The sequence below is a fragment of the Talaromyces amestolkiae genome (assembly GCF_001896365.1).
Source record: "Talaromyces amestolkiae strain CIB chromosome Unknown scaffold1.1, whole genome shotgun sequence".
NCBI classification, from domain to species: Eukaryota; Fungi; Ascomycota; class Eurotiomycetes; order Eurotiales; family Trichocomaceae; genus Talaromyces; species Talaromyces amestolkiae.
Genome location: NW_024468037.1, coordinates 777,423 through 794,902, shown reverse-complemented (window position 1 = coordinate 794,902; position 17,480 = coordinate 777,423). Strand labels below are relative to the sequence as shown.

General features: G+C 45.3%; 7 protein-coding genes across 7 annotated transcripts; 2 read left to right on the top strand and 5 right to left on the bottom strand.

Moving 5' to 3' along the window:
• Positions 1-4,131: 4,131 nt before the first annotated feature.
• On the bottom strand, positions 4,132-6,089 carry BHQ10_000261 (uncharacterized protein; the record flags this gene model as incomplete). Its single annotated transcript, XM_040874775.1, has 3 exons — positions 4,132-5,374; positions 5,430-5,714; positions 5,770-6,089. The coding sequence occupies 3 exons, from the start codon at positions 6,087-6,089 to the stop codon at positions 4,132-4,134; spliced, it is 1,848 nt and encodes a 615-aa protein (XP_040728766.1).
• Positions 6,090-6,705: 616 nt separating this feature from the next.
• Positions 6,706-9,357, top strand: BHQ10_000260 (uncharacterized protein; the record flags this gene model as incomplete). Its single annotated transcript, XM_040874764.1, has 2 exons — positions 6,706-8,633; positions 8,685-9,357. The coding sequence occupies 2 exons, from the start codon at positions 6,706-6,708 to the stop codon at positions 9,355-9,357; spliced, it is 2,601 nt and encodes an 866-aa protein (XP_040728765.1).
• Positions 9,358-9,468: 111 nt separating this feature from the next.
• On the bottom strand, positions 9,469-10,092 carry BHQ10_000259 (uncharacterized protein; the record flags this gene model as incomplete). Its single annotated transcript, XM_040874752.1, has 1 exon — positions 9,469-10,092. The coding sequence occupies one exon, from the start codon at positions 10,090-10,092 to the stop codon at positions 9,469-9,471; it is 624 nt and encodes a 207-aa protein (XP_040728764.1).
• Positions 10,093-10,535: 443 nt separating this feature from the next.
• On the top strand, positions 10,536-11,637 carry BHQ10_000258 (uncharacterized protein; the record flags this gene model as incomplete). Its single annotated transcript, XM_040874741.1, has 5 exons — positions 10,536-10,726; positions 10,790-10,886; positions 10,937-11,019; positions 11,080-11,480; positions 11,540-11,637. 5 exons carry the CDS (start codon positions 10,536-10,538, stop codon positions 11,635-11,637), a joined length of 870 nt encoding a protein of 289 aa, XP_040728763.1.
• Positions 11,638-12,010: 373 nt separating this feature from the next.
• Positions 12,011-12,871, bottom strand: BHQ10_000257 (uncharacterized protein; the record flags this gene model as incomplete). The annotated part of the gene is made up of 3 exons (XM_040874730.1): positions 12,011-12,530; positions 12,614-12,744; positions 12,818-12,871. The coding sequence occupies 3 exons, from the start codon at positions 12,869-12,871 to the stop codon at positions 12,011-12,013; spliced, it is 705 nt and encodes a 234-aa protein (XP_040728762.1).
• A 1,462-nt stretch (positions 12,872-14,333) lies between these two features.
• BHQ10_000256 (uncharacterized protein) lies at positions 14,334-16,074 on the bottom strand (the record flags this gene model as incomplete). Its single annotated transcript, XM_040874719.1, has 4 exons — positions 14,334-14,873; positions 14,943-15,678; positions 15,743-15,834; positions 15,895-16,074. 4 exons carry the CDS (start codon positions 16,072-16,074, stop codon positions 14,334-14,336), a joined length of 1,548 nt encoding a protein of 515 aa, XP_040728761.1.
• Positions 16,075-16,808: 734 nt separating this feature from the next.
• On the bottom strand, positions 16,809-17,468 carry BHQ10_000255 (uncharacterized protein; the record flags this gene model as incomplete). The annotated part of the gene is made up of 1 exon (XM_040874708.1): positions 16,809-17,468. The coding sequence occupies one exon, from the start codon at positions 17,466-17,468 to the stop codon at positions 16,809-16,811; it is 660 nt and encodes a 219-aa protein (XP_040728760.1).
• Between the last annotated feature and the right edge of the window lie 12 nt (positions 17,469-17,480).

The following is a 17,480-nucleotide window of genomic DNA, read 5'->3' as shown; positions in this document are numbered from 1 at the left end:
CAGGTATACCGTGGATGGGGTGCGTGACGCACCCGTGGCAACCACAGAGGAAGTAACACAAAACGTCCAATCTCTAGAACGACTATACAGCTGACTGTTGAAAATCTACAAAAAAACAAAATGCGGCGACCGAGATTCGAACTCAGGTCTTATCGGATCGTAGATGATTTACCACAACGATACGTCCTGACCAAACTAGACTATCACCGCGGATAAATTCCGGCCCGAAACTTTGCCGTGATAAACGCAAGCCATGTGATCTTAATTTCAGCTAATGTATTCGTCCCGTCGCTTCCAGCCATCGGAGACCGGGAAGCAACGAGATGAGATGGAAACACCATCACGGTCCGTCGTCTTTCTTTTCTATCGCGAGAAATACAGTTTGATGCCAGACTGATGTATATCATAGTTACAATTAGTAAATCCACAGTGCCAGACAATTTGTTCGACCAGTACAGAGTCACCGGGATCCTCAATAACCAATTGAGCCAAAGAGACCAATCTGGCTAATTACTGCACTCGGACATCGTTTCAACGCAGCAATCTATAGGCATCGGTACGTTTATACACAAATCTTGCATATTCTGCAATGCTAAAAGCAATGATCTGGAACCCTTCGTTCATATATCTCAAATGGAATAGCATCAACTCTTCATAGAATACGCTCCCTTTGCCATTTTTACTCACACATACTCTATACGATCCTGGTTGGAGCCTTCTACGCAGACATAAATATGGGCAATCTCCCTTCTTACTTAGACCCGAAAAGAAATAAAATTCAGTCCTCAATCTAGTCAAAATTCAGCCGTATTATGTGATCCGTGACTCTGTTTTGTAGGCTTTCCGGACTAGCCTTACACCAATCCAAGCTCCATGTCCACTTGGACCTTGTTAAACCGACCAAATCATAATGCATAGGTAGTTTAAAAAACATAAAGATACTGGAAATCGAGCGCGGGGAAATGGGTTCATCACCGCCGCACGCGGTCCAAAAAAGAGGGATGTAACCCAGATATGAAATCTGGACAGTATCCTTGGTGTGATGCGGTAACCCAGAATCGAACGGGGGTCTATTCGGAATCGTAATCCCACAACGAATCGTACTAACCACTATACTATTACCGCTTGTTGAAGGAATAGAGGATTAATGAAATATCAATAGACATCTCCGGGGCGAGAATAACCAAGAGGTGACCCGGTGGAGCGGTATTTGACCGATGTTCTGAAGTTTTCGTGGCAGGAATTGAACAGACTCGCAGATATGTGGGTTGATATCGATGGTAATGATAAGAGGGATCGGGGTTCTTCATCGAGAAAACCATTTGAGAAGGGGGGGTGGGTTGTCTCACAATATTGATATGGCTTCGCTTACGTTGCGAGAATATCCTTCGGGCTCTCATCTGCAAGCCGTCGGCCAAAGTGGTAGAGATCTGACCCGGCCTTTTCCTCTGGAAATGCATTGCGAACGCTCAGAAATCTCCGAACGTATTTCGTAAGAGCTTCAAAGAAAATTTTCATCATTACCGTTTGGCAAGTATCGGGTATGATGTCCTCCTAAGTGTAGATCCGCAAGCGGAGGGTATCCAAAGACAAGAATAAAAGAACTTTCCGTATTATCGGCCTGAGCCGGCCGGTTCCCCATATCATTTTCTTCTCCAAATTTTCTCAAATGACATGTCTGGGAGAAGGTAAATATCCGCGCTATTATATATTGGAGAATAGGTTTGTTCCACACAAGTTTGAAAAGTGGCAAGAAGAATGCCCTTGGGTTTTTCTGTCAGGTCACGCGAGAAACGGTCTAAAGCATTCCTGGTTGTAGTTCCAAGATAGATAACAGTGAGATTGCGTAATATCGCCTGAAGACTGGCGAACTTCCATTCATCTAGCTCCGAAAAATAACAGTTGACTCTTTGCATAGAATCCGAAACGATGTAGAGCTCTGCAGGCGTAAAGGTCGAGAAACCAATGTAGAACAGGTGTTCATGAGATTAATGCTTTTAGGGGCACGTTTCGCCCGCTTTAGCGACTTGAAGTGCAGGATTCGGTTCAAAATTGTATTTGAAACTAATATATTCTGCACAAATAATGTTTGCAAGGTTTCCAATCGCTCTGGGGAGTTATCGTGCCCTAGAATTCGCGCTCGAAGGGTATGACTGAAGAGTTTCAAGCACCATATTGGATACGTCAAGGCTATATGCCTGAGTGCTCGCTGGTAACATTGCTATCAGTGCTTTCATATCGATCTGAAATCCAGCCATTGTGGCCGTGTAGTGATGAAATGATCTAAATCCTCGAGTGTCTGCAGGAAGAAAGGTTATCGCACTTCGTTGGCACAAGCAAAGAATTTGATTCCATTCTTGCTAATCGTTCCGGAATTGTATGCTGAGGGATTGAATCGAGATATGCTGTGACGCCCTCAGTCTGGTCTTCTTTGGAACATGCGATTGTAACTCCGCATCCTCATATCCTCCTTCCTAGACGGAGGAGTTTTTCGAAAGTTGTTATAACGAGAGCACTTGAGGCTCTAAGTCTGAAGCCCTTTATCCTCGAGATGATAGAGCCCTTCGGTAGTAGGATTGTCGAAATGGTTGTCCATATGTTCGGTATTCCGCGCGGTAGAAGCCACCACGGTACATATAAGTGTCGGTATAACATGGTCCAAGAACAAGATGCTTGGATTGGTGTAAGGCTAGTCCGGAAAGCCTACAAAACAGAGTCACGGATCACATAATACGGCTGAATTTGACTAGATTGAGGACTGATCGCTAGAATTCAGGAACGGGAGAATTGTCCACTTTTATATCCCTGTAGAAATTTCCAAACAAAGACCATACAGAGGATACGTGCGTAAGGAATGACAAAGGAAAGATGAAAGGGAGCAAAAGATAAGTGCTATTCCCAGTATCTGAGACATATGAACAAGCGTTCCAGACTGTTGCTTTGAGCGTTGCAGAATATGTAACGTAGTGCGTACGAACGTAAACAGACAGGTGCGTGTAAAAATGAATTTCATTGCTGGGTTCAAACAGTAAGATGAAATGGACTAGAGAAAAGCTCTCTTGTGAAGAATTGGGTTGAAGTTAATGTATGGATAGAGAGTTCTCAATTTGGCACCATCTGAAACCTAGGTAGTTTCTTTAGAAATCATGACTGATTTGGCGTTACGAAGCTCTGGAGCAAGCTTTGATATTAAGATAAGACTGCTATGGCACAATTTAGAATTAGAGGATTTAGAAACAATGGGAGGCAGAACAAAAGAAATAATAAATTAAATAAATTCAATACACTCATCTTTGACTTCTTTGTCTGTTGCCAAGGTAGTCTTTTCATTCGCTTAAAGGGAGGGGCTATAACTCTAGTTGAGATCAAAGAGTTCGGTTTGGATGGATCAATCTCTTTCGAAAAGCTCGCCTTGCTTATCACGGCCATCCAGACCCGTACCTTTTAGCATCATGGCTTCGTAGGATCAGACCAAAATCCGACGAGGAATCAGCAGAGGGATATGATATTGCACCTTGACGAAGAAACGCTTTTCGAAAAGTGAAAAGGGCTTCCAGTAAGTCAAATTTCTGTCCTATCGTTTCCCTCCAACCTGCCGTTGCTTTTCTACGCATTGTTCCTTGCAGTAAGTCCTGACGTGGTGATGTAGATCCTTATGGTCTCTATTGTCGGCTTACAATATTCGCGAAGATTACTATGCTTGTATGAATGGCTTGAAGATAGCAATCCAGCATTCGGAAAAATACAACCTGTTTTGGAAGGCCGATAAGACTCTTTACGTTCTCTCCAGCGTTCTATTGAGTAGATGTCTTGTTGGGCAGACGTCTTATTAGCAGTCCATCAGAAGACGATCAACTACAGCTAATCAAAATGAACACGTCTATACGCCAACACGCCAAAGAAGGATATTGTTTTGGCAACCTTGGTGGAGCAAACCGACACAGAATTGTGATAGTCGATTACAAATTCCTCCTCCAACAAAGATGGTCGTATGAGAATATCTATTGAAATTTTTTTTGTTTCCATGGATAATAAGATAGGAAATTCATATAAACTGCGTACAATAATAAACTGGTTTGTGCTCTAAGACACAAATCGGCAACAATGTATTGGTTTCTAGGATCAATAAGTCTAATCATGAATTTCAGGATGTACAAACAAACGCCAGTACTCTTGAAAGTCCAATGTCTGCGTTGCGCCCACGCTCTCTCCCTTCCTTTCTCGTCGTGTAAATCCGTTACCCAGGTAGGCATACCGGTTAAACCTAGCCTCTGGCATCCGATCCATGACAAAGTCTTCCCAGCGCGGGTTTTTGATAGCTTCCATAAAATGAAAAGAAGTACCTCCATAGATAGCAACAACAGGGCCGTCCACAGTTCCGCGTTTATACCAACTACGGCACCCCCGAGTCCATACAGTACGTTCTAAGTACCGTTGCATGTGTTGATTATATTCCTCATTTGCGTCGTCACGAACTTCAAAGCTGCGAATCATTTCCGTCTGTAACTTCTCCAGCCACTTGTAAATGTAGACTGCTGTTGCTTGAATGCCCAGGATTAGAGAGCCATTGCTGATGGGGCTGTTGGGCCCGATGAAGCAAAAGTAGTTTGGCATATCTGGAACAGAGAAGCCAAAGTATGCTTTGGGTTGCTCCGTGTTCCATTTTTGAGCCAAGTCAACACCTTTACGACCGACGAGAGGGAATGAGGGTTTGAATGATGTGTCAAATCCGGTGGCACATACGATTACATCGTATTCTTTAGTCTCTCCGGACCTGGTAACTATACCCCTCTCAGTTACACGCACCACATCGTCCCATCTGAGTTCGATATTTTTCTGGGTGACAGCTTCCAGAAATCCCGGTCCAGGAGTTTGACGTCGGCATCCAACAGGAAAATCTGGTAATAAATACTCGGCTGCTTTGCGTCCCTTTTCGCTGTCACCGAGTCGCTCAATCATGCTCTTTCGGAACATCTCCTGCGCACGCTTCTGGACGTCACTATCGGCAATAGCCCGTTTGAAGTTCTCGATACGGCGGTCCATAATAGCCACACGGTATTCCCGGAGTACTTCAGGGTCTTTAAACAACTCTAAAGTCTCCTTGGTGAAGTTGTAATCGGGATCCATGTCCGGATCCTTGGCCGTGGGCTCGTTGATACCAGGTGCAGGCGAAATCCAGGTTTGTGTTCTGATGTATACGTCCATTGAATTAACGACTTTCGCAAGCTGTGGCACAATTTGAATTCCCGAGGATCCGATACCAATACTGGCCACCCTTTTACCAGTGAAGTCATAGTCCTCATCCCACCGGGCTGAGTGGATCAATTTGCCCTTGAAGTTGTGAAGACCTTCTATATTTGGCCATTTCCAATTACTAAGCACTCAGAGTTAGTAGAAAAAATTGACAAGGATCTCAGGAGAAACCCTACTTGAGTACTCCTCCAGCGTTGATGAAAACGTCCACGTTGTCTTCCACAATGGATCCGTCTCCTTTCTGCACTCTGATCGCCCACTTCGCGTTATTCTCATTCCAGATTGCCGACTTGATCGAGTGCTCGTACTTGATATACTTGTTGCAATCGTACTTATCAGCGACTTGGTGCATATACTCATGGATTTGCTGCGATGTAGCGTAATAATTCGGCCATTCAGGGTTGGGAGCGAAGCTGTATGCGTAGTTGTGGGCAGGTATATCGCATTTACAGCCAGGGTATCTTCATTCACGTGTCTTAGTAAATCAGCTATCCTACAGTATCAGTTGTCACTAACCTGTTTTCCAGCCAAGTTCCCCCGAGATCCTTGTTTCTCTCATAGATCACAAGCTCGGCATTCTTGTCTTTCATTGTTTCGCTGAACATAATGGCCATCATCAAACCTGAATATCCGGCCCCCATACAAGCAATTCTTATAGGCCGTCGCGTTCCTATTGGCTGTTCGACAATCTGGTAGGCGGGATCGAGATGAACAGGGGAGCTATAAAAGCCATTTAGGTGACTCTCGGTTCCATTTGCCGTAATTTTTACATCGCTCTTTTGGACTTCCTTGTATACGAAATCGGCTGGATCTGTTGGAATAATTGAAGGTGCCATGATGATCAATTTGCAAGATTGACGTTCTTTATCAGACTCTGATGGAACCGCTGAATTAAAGTGGCTGATCGCGAGTAAAGAAAAGAGCAGCTGTCGGCTTGATATATGTATCCTTCGACACGGACAAGATAACCGATTCTGTCACGCTTCAACCAGCCTAGCTAACAGCTAGATGGCCTCTACAGAAGAACGAAAATTAAAGTCCGGACATGTTGTCCAGAAATGCCCTTTTGGGAAGACCCCGGACATCAATGTCCGGCATTCAAGTCTAGTCCACTTCCGGCAAATTATAGGGCTAGGGCTAGGGCTATCACTTTTACGATTGTTTGCTGTAGGTCTTGGGTACACAAGGTGAAAGGACTAATAGTAGAGATATTGAGTGTGAGGCTACAAATAATACTATCTAGAAGCTGGCCTCATTTTTTCTTTATTCGTTAAGAAGAAAGGGGGCGTAATCATCCCCAGATATGCTAGTGAGCTAAGGCCGCCGGCGTCTTCCCCGAGAAAATAGTGGGGATACCCCAACCAGCTGACCGTGAAATGCGTTTGTACTAGTTCACATCCGAAGGCCTGCACAAATATCTCTGCTGTTGATCGTCTTGAGACATGTATCAAGATGTCGAGCTTGAAAGTTCAGAAGGGTAGCACCAACGGGCAGACTCTCCGCAAAAGTGGTACTTGCAAAACATGCAGAGAATGCCGCCAGCGAAAGATCAAGTGTGACGGCAACCGACCTCGATGTTCCGAGTGCAATACCTGCCAACGCAGCTGTATATACCCCCAGGATGCGAGGCGCGAGCCCAGACCATCGAGATCTCGCGTTCAGAATCTCGAGGCGACCGTCGCAGTGATGCTGCAACACATGAAGACATCAGGAATCATCTCGCCTCACTTACAAGCTGGAGATTTGCTGCCAGATGGAGGTGAACAGCAGATGGAACAAAACACTACCGAAGCCGAAATTATAGAAGATAATTCTGGTCGTATGGGTTTGCCATACCAAGAGAACAGATGGGAAAATACTACGTCAACTGCGGCAATCGCAAGCCCGTTTCAAACTCCAGCCACTTCATTATCGGGCTTGAGTCGGCGCGAAATTTCGCCTGGAAATTGCTTTTCTTTTCCAGCAGAAGCAGCCGACAGGTTTATGGAACGTCCAAAACCGTTCTCAACAGTCGGAGTTGATGAGGCTAGTGGGAATGCCAATGAAGTCACGATAGAAAGAGGAATGGACAATAGGTCGGCTATGGTCCATCAGACGGACACATCTACAATTTCCCAATCAAGTCTCCCTATGAACAACAATAGATTGGAAATGCTAAAATCGTCCACACCAATACATCAGCACTCACCCTCAATGACACAAAATGCTAGCAGTAACGGCTCAGGCATGTCACCATGCGAAGCGCGAGTCGCCGGAGCATTTCATGAGCATGGTTGCGTCTCATCAGTTCACGGTCTTGCCAGTATTATGAATCCGACATCAAGAGCGCAATATAAAGAAAATATGTCGAAAATAGCATGGACGGGTGAAGTGGCTATTGCCGCTTCGAAAGCGAGACTTATTAGTAATGCTGCACTACAACGACAACGAGAAGCCCGTCTTGTTCGGCAACCCGCAAATATGATTGAACTAGATGGATGCGAGCCGGAACTAGCGTGGCATCTTCTGGACCTTCATTTCAATCGACAACATTATGCTTATATGATTTCGTACCGACCAGCAATCATGGATAGTATTGCGACTGGAGGTGGTCCATGGGTCAATCAGTTACTGCTGAATGCTATATACTATTCAAGCACACTTTACAGCGATAGGCCATGCCTGAAGCTTGATCCCCAAGATCCGAACAGCAAGGTTGGGGAAAGGTTCTATAAAAGATTTCGGCAACTTCTCGTCGATGAGATTGATAGACCGAGCATTCCGACTGTGGTTGCTTTGTTATTGACTAGTGCAACTTTGGTATCTCAGGGGCGCTCCAGTGCCGGATGGAATCTGTCCGGAACCGCGTACCGCATGATTATCGATATGGGTTGTCATCTAATGCTCGGACCCGACTATTCCAGTAACATGGGTCATGGACAACTTTTACGAAGAGATTTAGAACAAGAGATGCGAAAACGACTGTATTGGGGAGCTTTTGTCACCGACGCTACACAGGCCTTGTATCTCGGTCGTCCCTGCATGTTCGCAGCAACCGAGGCTAGGGTCCCATTACATTTCCTAGATACATTTGAAGAACTCGAGGAATGGGAACCTTATAATGACTCTCAATCATTGCCTGAGAATCGGCCTCCAGCTTTCGTGCCACAACCAGCATTTGCGCTTTCCACCTTTAGCTGGCTCGTTCGTCTATTTCAAATATCAACCCATATCACCGATCTGTATGGTATTCAGGTCATGAAATGCACGTCGGAATACCTACAGGAAAAGAAGGCTAACATAGAGCGAGAGTTGGAATGCTGGAACACCTCCTTACCAAATCATCTCAAGTTTGATGGAAGTGGCCTTGTTACGCCGCCGCCTCATCAAATAACTCCTCAGTAAGTTTTATCTTTCATTGTCAGTGATATAACCATACTAAATATGTAAAGTACCACCTTCCATGCCCTTACCATACTTCTCAACCGCGCTTTTCTAGAAGAAGGCCATCTTCGCCGTTACTGTGACGATGAAGGTCGCCGACGAAGTGAAGAAGCCTGCATCCGGAGCGCTCTAGCAATCCAGAAGCTAGTACGCGCATACAGAACTGCGTTCACACTCCGGCGTGCGCCTTTTCTACTGTCTTACGCCGTATATTCCGCCGTTATAGTCATTCTACGCCAGGAGCGACACGAACGTGGTCAATTCATGGAACCAATTTCATTTTTCTGGACATGCCTTAGCGAGCTGCAGCGTGGTTGCAACTTTGGTCTTGAGAAACCCCTGAATATTCTACGAGATATGGTACAAGAATTTCAGGTGAGCATCAGAGAAGGGGGAGCGGCAAGTGCTATGACAAATGATGCATATCAATTTCCGAGCCTGGATGAGACGTTCTTTTCGCTCCCATTAGGTGATACTTCAGGCATGCTAGATGCTTCGGCAAACTCCGAACAACAGCATACAACCCCAGATTACTATATGGGGGCTGGGATTGACCAGCCAGACTTGAATTTTGGAACTTCATCCCCGGGATTTTTGCTATCATTGAATCAGTTGGAGAGTGAAATATCGGAAGATACATTATTCGGGCTGTTTGCGCCACCGCAATTGAACTCAAAGTAATATGTTATATTAGTATCATTGAAATGCTCGGTCAATCAGTTATAAAGCCACATCCTCAAGAACTTTGAATCAAAGGAATTTTATGCACTTAAAATTTATTTCGAAAATCTGCTAAACACTTTCCACTTTCCACACCCTTCGAATATTGGGCTTAGCAGCATTACTCCGAATACGGAGTGTCCAATCCGTCACACCAGCCTTCCACTCGGGACCTCCTAAACCATTCTCTTCATCATAAAAGTTGAATCCGTAGAAGTTTGCTACCTCGACATCTCCGTATACGGCGGCTAGAGCGTATCGTCTTGCTGCATTCCAACCGGGCACTTTGGTGAGCTTTCCGCCGTGTTCTTGATCGTACCAGGCATGATAGTCATCTTCCTTGTCGGCTCGTGGGGTCGATCCGTTGATGACAAGGATTGATCCTATTGCAGGTGGATTTGGAAGGACATTGACTCTCATCTGTGGCTCTTGGCTGAGTCCTGCGGTATCTCGTCCGTTGATAAATGAGCATATAATCCATGATACCTCCGACGCTGAGGGATTCTTGTTGTCGGCGTCATATGCGGACCTGGAGTTGACAATGGGTGCGATATCATTCAAGAAGTATAAAGAGTTGTACGATGGCGTGCTACCGTCATTGGCGTTAAGTGTATAGACAGCCTCGATGCCGGGAATAGTCAGTTTCGAGGATGAAGCGTTGTTCGATAGACGCATCAAAACTCCTGGAGTACCCATATTGGTAAGTATAAGACTGAATCTTGCTTGATTCAGGTCCGGAGCATCAATTGTGTATATTGATGGTAGACTGTTGGTTGCTTTCCTTTCTAATATGATAATTTTGCTACGGCCAAGTTACATGAGGCAATGCACATTATTTTATTCAGTCATTGCACTTAAGTTTCAAGGTACAATTTTCGGAATCACTCAAATCTATCTCCATGGTAATTAATCGTTGCTTCTCGGACACCAATGTCCGAAATCAACTTCCCCACAAACTAGATAGATTGATAGCCTATGATCAAATGAAAAGGCGATTTTAGTGCTGAGAAAATCGAAAGGCGTGAACTCAATCAAAAGTGACGGACAAGATAATACTGAATAGATACATTCAACTGTGATCTATTGTGATAGCAATCTGGCACTATAGCTTATCCCCTAACCTCAGTGTTATACTCGACATGGCTTCACTTATTTCTATCCCTCCATTTAATGAACTGCCTTTACACGAAATGGATCCACCACACTCTGCATGGGGGCTATGGGGTGATGGCCATTCAAGTGCCTTGGGTTCACTGAACTACCTGACGGACGAGTTGGTTCTAAGAGCAATCAAGGAAGAGGTCAAGACAGGACAACGCGTTTCTTTGAAGTGAGTAGTTGATACAATACAAGCAAAATGAAATTGAAAGTTATGAACTAATGCACATAACAGTCTTCCTCTCGATATGTTCGATCCACCATTGTTGGGTCGAGCTGCTTTCAAGCAGGAGGTCATCAACAAGGATCCGTTAGTAGTCAATGACGATGTGGTATGTGCATTTCAAGAGTGATTCAATCGACAACTTTCTGATGGAGACAGATCACGTTCAATACTCAAGGAAGTTCGCAATGGGATAGTCTGCGCCATTTTGCTTACCAACAGGACAAAAGGTTCTATAACGGGTAGCTCCCCATTCCAATATGACATCTTCTTCTTCAAAAATGGTAAGGCTGATTCTTTAGAACCACACAAGATCAAATTCATGCAACTAGCCGTACATCAATCAATGGGTTGCAGGCCTGGGCTTCTCGAGGACTCGCCGGCCGAGGAGTACTAATCGACTATGCATCCTATGCGCAACGTCGCGGCATTGATGTAAACCATTTTTCTGGCCATGCAATTCCCATCGAAGACGTTTTGGCTATCGCAAAAGAGCAAAATGTGGAGTTTCGACAAGGGGATGTCCTATTCCTTCGAACAGGTTATGTTGCGGCTTACAAGGGACTAGACACATCTGGACGCGAAAAGGTGTCTGGCGTGCGTGAGTGGTGCGGTCTTGGCCAGTCGCGTGAGACAACCGAGTGGCTCTGGGAGAGACAATTTGCTGCTGTGGCGAGTGACTCGCCGGGATTCGAAGTAAGACGTGAGTATTCCATCTTACCTATATTGGTGCTCGGGGCACATGAGTTACTCAGATACCAGGCATACTAATTTTCGATTCTAGCACCGACGGAAAAAGAATGGCATCTTCACCCGATTATGTTGGCTGGATGGGGTACACCTTTGGGGGAATTGTTTGATCTTGATATATTGGCTGATCTATGTGAAAAGAAAGGATGCTGGTCCTTTTTCTTCACATCATCGCCGCTAAATTATGAGGGTGCTGTTGCATCTCCACCTAACGCGATAGCTATTTTATAGAGTATGAGAATTATCTTTTAAAACTTTAAACATAACTAACGCTATCACTTAAAAGCCACGCAAGGAATGTTCTAATTGCTACTATATCTGAGTAAGGGCTGTATCCAGATAGATTCAGGCTTGAAATCGTCATGGTATCAGATAGTTGATCAAGATTAATGGCTTTTAGTCATAAGAAGCCATAATGTTGTCAAGAGCCCTATTCTGTATTTTGAAATGCCATACTTCCTAGGAATATCTAGTAGTTGCTATCTATCTACCGAGGAATCCAATTCCAGAGTCAACCCAAACAGTCCGTCTCGGCCACTGACATGAGTAGTTTGCCTCTTTCCATGCTGCAGAAATCTCTTCCCGGTCTTCAAAATCGGTCCACGCGCGCCGATTAACATACCGAGCAAAGACAAGCAGACCCGGATCCTCGTCCTTGTCTTCGTGTTTCAGAACCCAGAAACTGAGTATGTTCTGATTCTGCTCTGCCATTTGCGCCAACTTACTTACGCTCTCCAGAAGAGAGCCCTTATATCTCGGCTTTGGTAGGAGCTCGTCTACTACAATATACTGACAGGTTTCAGCAGATAATAGTCGATTATGAGCAAAGAATTGATTGGCTTCAGGATCGTTTTCCTTTCTATTCATGAAGCCCAATAAGGGCCGCCAGAATCGTAGGTCGCTTGGGCGCTCTAGCAGTTTCTCTGACCCAACTGCGGCTCGAAATGTCTTGTACTCTGTACTTGCGCGATGAGTCTGGGTGTTTGCCTCAATATCTTCATACCTAATATCCGTAGTTATTTTTCAGCTTTTCAGTCATCATTGAAGTAAATGGTGTGGGCCATTAATGGCTTATAGATGACATACACTTCTAACCCCTTAACCCAATGCTGTGGAACAGTATCATTCTCTTCTGCGCTCCGGAACCAAGCATATCCGTGACACTTGGGCTCGGTAGCATATGTGACCGGGGCAATTTTCGAAATATAATCTAGGAACTATATATAGAAATACCATGAACTTCAACTACTACTTGATTCTTTTCAGATGTCTCTTTCATAATCAACTTACTTGGTCACGCTTGTCCTCAGTAGCGCAGGCAGACATAGGAGAAATAATGAACATAGTGCTTTGTTTTTCTGTCGAGTTGGGCGAATCTTTGCCTTGATGGATCGCAATCAAGATTTTGAGACTATATTTGTCAAAATGCGCGAGATGATGGCGTTATAGAAAACGGCAACGAAACATTTGAGGTCTAGAATTTTACCGGAGATTGAAGTCCGCCATCAAATCAACATTTGAACCCCCGCACTCACTTATATCACTCCGCACTATTACGAATGTTAACCGAATAACTCCCCAGGCTTTGACGACGAAGTCAACCTCTCGCGACTACATGTATTGAGAGGACATCAAAAATGACCGTTGAGACACCAATCCTGCCGAACTCTTTCTTTGAGCCAGTCTCTACGCTTTCCACTACCTCACAACGGCTTCGATGGTACATGTGTGTCTTGGTAGCTCTATCATCTCTCAATTATCCTGATGTTATTCCGCAAGTATATGAACATCTGAATGCCAACTTGCTTTCTCCTCTCTCTTTTGACGAACGTTTCGCTGTTGTTCGACAAATCCGAGAGGGGTTGATCAAGTCCACTGGTATCGCGGGTGCCGCTCGGACGGGCAATGCGATGCGTATCTTAGCCGGATGTATCCCCGAAAATTTGCGAGAGAATGAATCACCAAGATCCAAGGAGCCGGAAGAAGCGGCAAGAAAAAGAGGCAAGGAATTTTGGACCAGAATATATTCTCGGAATAAAGTCTTTGATCCCCAAGCATCGGTAAGGGCAAGTCCGGATTATGCATTTGTTATAAGGGGTATGTAAATTTATCAACGCTAGGCGCACTGAAATTTGAAACTCACGTATAGCATATAGAGGTTCTTTACGCGCGGTTATTCTCGTTCAACGAAATCATCGATGACTTGACAACGGGATATGCCATGGTCTCAGCACTGTATGGCATGGACTGTCAGAACCAGCTTCAGCATCACATGAAGGGTATGTTGATAAATGGTGCTACAAGAAAAGATCTGGAGGATCTCCAAAGTCTTTGTCTTGATCTCGCAAATATACTTGGTGTAAGTTTCAGGCACGGCCCTGCACCGATTCCTGAAATGCCAGAAATTTAGATCATTTGTTACATACGATTTGAGTAGGGGAAATGATGTTCTTTTCACGAAAATACTTAATATCAAAGGAGAAGATCAATAAGTTGTACTAGTAGTATATATATGCAATATACTTAGATACTTCGTCGAAAGCTAAGCTCACTACGCGAAACAGATTTTGAGAGCAATTGGGGAACCCCCAGCTACTAAATCTCTGTTTCATAATTGTATTCCAGTAGGTATCATTATAGAGAGCAGATTCATGAAAATTAAAATTTTTGGAGTCAGATTCTATGGCGAAATAGAAGTTAACGTTTCAATTACTGTTTCTCGCTGACATTGGACAGTGCCCAGGTGATGGTAAACTCTCATCAACATCGTGATGCTGAGATTGAAATATGTCATTTCGAATCCAACCTACTCTATGCTCTCATTCCGATACGCTGCGTTGTAGTCTGTGATGATTTCCTCGCCCACGCTGACATTAGTCGGCATGCCTAGACGCTCGCGAACAGACTGTCCCTTCCACATGAGCCAGATGATAGGCAGAAAAGCAAGTACACTACCAACGAGAGCAAACATGATGAAAGCAAATTGATAGCCGATAGCCTCGCAAAGTTTGATGCCATAGAACGCAATTGTACAGCTAGTGATTTGTCGGCAAAAATTGAAGAATTGGGCAACTTCCGAGCTCTCGACGCGGTACGAATCGATGCTGTAGGTATAACATACTGTCGCCACGACTTGGATGCCGAAAATACCTATAAACATGCCCGCGAGTGGACCGCTCCAGTGGGTTTCGTATCGCATCGTAAATCCGAAGATGAGCAGGCCTGCAGGTATGAGAATCGCTCCTGTCCACAGTCCCTTGAATCGTGTCTCCGGCGGTGGACTGTCTACGTTTCGACGCTTGGCTTCACGCCGGATCACATCATCTATGATCCTACCAGCCACAAGCTAGATGAGCGAAGTATAGTCAGCAAAGTTCATTGATGTCGATGGGGTAGAGGATATTGCGGAACATACCTCTCCAGCAAGCGACCCAATTGTCATGGTCCCTCCATATGCCAGTCCACATTGAAATGGATTCCACCCAAAGCGTTTCTGGAATATAATGGAGTATGTGACCGCAGGAAAAATTGCTGTGAAGACATATTGTGCCGCATAATAAAGACTAGGAAAGAGCACGGACGGGTACATAGCCATGCGAAATGCAGGAATAACAACGTGCCTGGCCTTAAGGCGGACTCCGGGGAATGTTGTCCACGGGCGTAAGAGTTGGCGATATTGGGCGATAGTGAGCTCCGGTGCCTCCGTGCTAGTGTCCGAGTACGTGCGTGGCTTATAGTAGACGGTTTCCGGTAAACCGAAGATCAGTACGACAAGAGTAGCGAAGTTCATAGCAGCGGTGATCCAAAAAATATACCGCCAGCCAACAAATTTGGCTACAGGCCCACCGAATAAAGCTGCGAAGTGTGCCCCTGATGTCAACATAACTGTGAAAAGACCAAGTGCCCGACCGCGTTGATGATAGAAGAAGAGATCAGTCACGGTTGCTGGTCCGAGAGCCATCGATACTGGGAAAAGTCCGTTGATAGCACGAATGCCGACTAAAGCACCATAAGTCTGGACGAAGCCACATCCTAGAGCAGTGACAAATCCGATAAAAGTGGTGAGTAGATAGACCGAGCGGCGGCCATAGACATTGGCTAGGGGTATCCAGATGAACGGGCCGACGCCGTTTAAAGCGATGGCAATGGTACTAGGGTAGCACAGTGTTCGTTAGTACAAGTTCGTTTATTTAGCAGAACCGACAGGCACCATACGTCTGGTAAGATGCTTGAATTGCTGTGACGTTGAGGTCTTTAGCGAGTAGACTATATGCCGGATTGATGGAAGATGTGTTCCAGGTTCCCAACTATAAGCCAGTGGATGTCAGTAGATTGGATGATCCAGAAATCGAGACAGTGAAACTCACAAAAGCAAGCCAACAGACTTCAAACAAAATCAACAATTTCAACTTCATGGGCCAGTTCAGCGGATCTGCCGGGTCCTCTGATGGACGGGGAACGAGGCGAGCCCGAGCATTTGTAGTAGGCACCTTGAGCTCAACATCCTCAACCTGTTCTTCTTCGTAGTGTCCGACTTTGGTAGTCATGGTGGTTCTGCAATATTTTGTTAATTATAATCACAGATGAGCGACGGTAGCTTCTCATGGCTGGGGTCGCAGCTACAATTTAATAGGTTGTCTCCCTAGATAGGTTTCGGTATAGAAAAATGGATTCTGGTGCTTTGGTAGCGTCGGAAATACATGTCCATCTCCACACTTACCCCAAACTCTGCATACATATCCATGTGCCTTATATTAAGTCAAAAATACGTGTCCGGGGAAGACTCCTAGTATACATATGTTACAGGTATGTATTAAGTTTCAGGGTTAATTACGAGAAAAATCCCGGGGTGATGATATATCTCCTAGCTAGCTGTCGGAGGCAATTGCAGAATACACTAGTTCAATGTTGACATGCCTACATATATGTCACAAATCAAACACGAAACTAGAGTGATAGACTAAAGCCATATATTGCTGAAGATTACTGAGAAAGCCTATCATGCAGAAGATATCAATTGTGCACACGTTGCCCCTGCATCAACCGTCAAGATCGTTCCTGTGATCCATCGTGACTCGTTACCAGCCAGAAATCGTACCGCCCCTGCGCAATCCCATGCGTTACCCTCTGTCTGAAGCAGACTGCGTTTGCGTCGGGCTTCTCTTATGTCCGAGTCCATCCCTCCGTTCGTCCGGTACATCATGGGTGTATAAAGCATTCCTTTGACCATCTAATTAGCAAAGCTCCGCGAGCTGGTCGTAGATGAATGTGCGGCCATCCACTAAGGAGAACTATTACCGGGACAAACGCAATTAACCCTAATCCCATCTCGGGCATGTTGAGCCGCCATTGCTCGGGTCATGTTGACCACAGCTCCCTTGCTGGTCGGATACAGTAGACTGGGCGTACCACCTTGAAGGCCGGCCACAGAGCCCATATTCACGATACTGCCCCTAATATTGCCATCACCGGGTACATTCTTCTGCATGGCCGGAATTGCAAATTTTGCCATGAGCATCATGCTAGTGACGTTTAGTCTGAGACTTCGTTCCCAGTCGGTGAGATCGACTTCTGGAGCGGCACCACGCGCACCTATACTACCGACGTTGTTGACAAGAATGTCTAGACGGCCGAATCGGGTCAAGGCACCGTCGATGATACGTCGGCAGTCATCTTCGCTTGTGACGTCTCCCTGTATAGCCACTGCGCCTCCTTTGCCTTCGGCCATGATAATTGCGGCTGTTCGCTCCGCTGCAGATAGATCACGATCTACACAAACTACCGAAGCTCCGTCCTCCGCGAACAGAATAGAAATTGCGCGGCCATTACCGATTTCATCTTCAACGCTACCTGCGCCCGTGACAAGGGCTACACGGTCAGCTAGATTGCGAGAGGGTCGAATCGGTGCTTCTGAGTTCGTAGTTGAAGTTGTCAAAGCCATTTTCTTCGATAT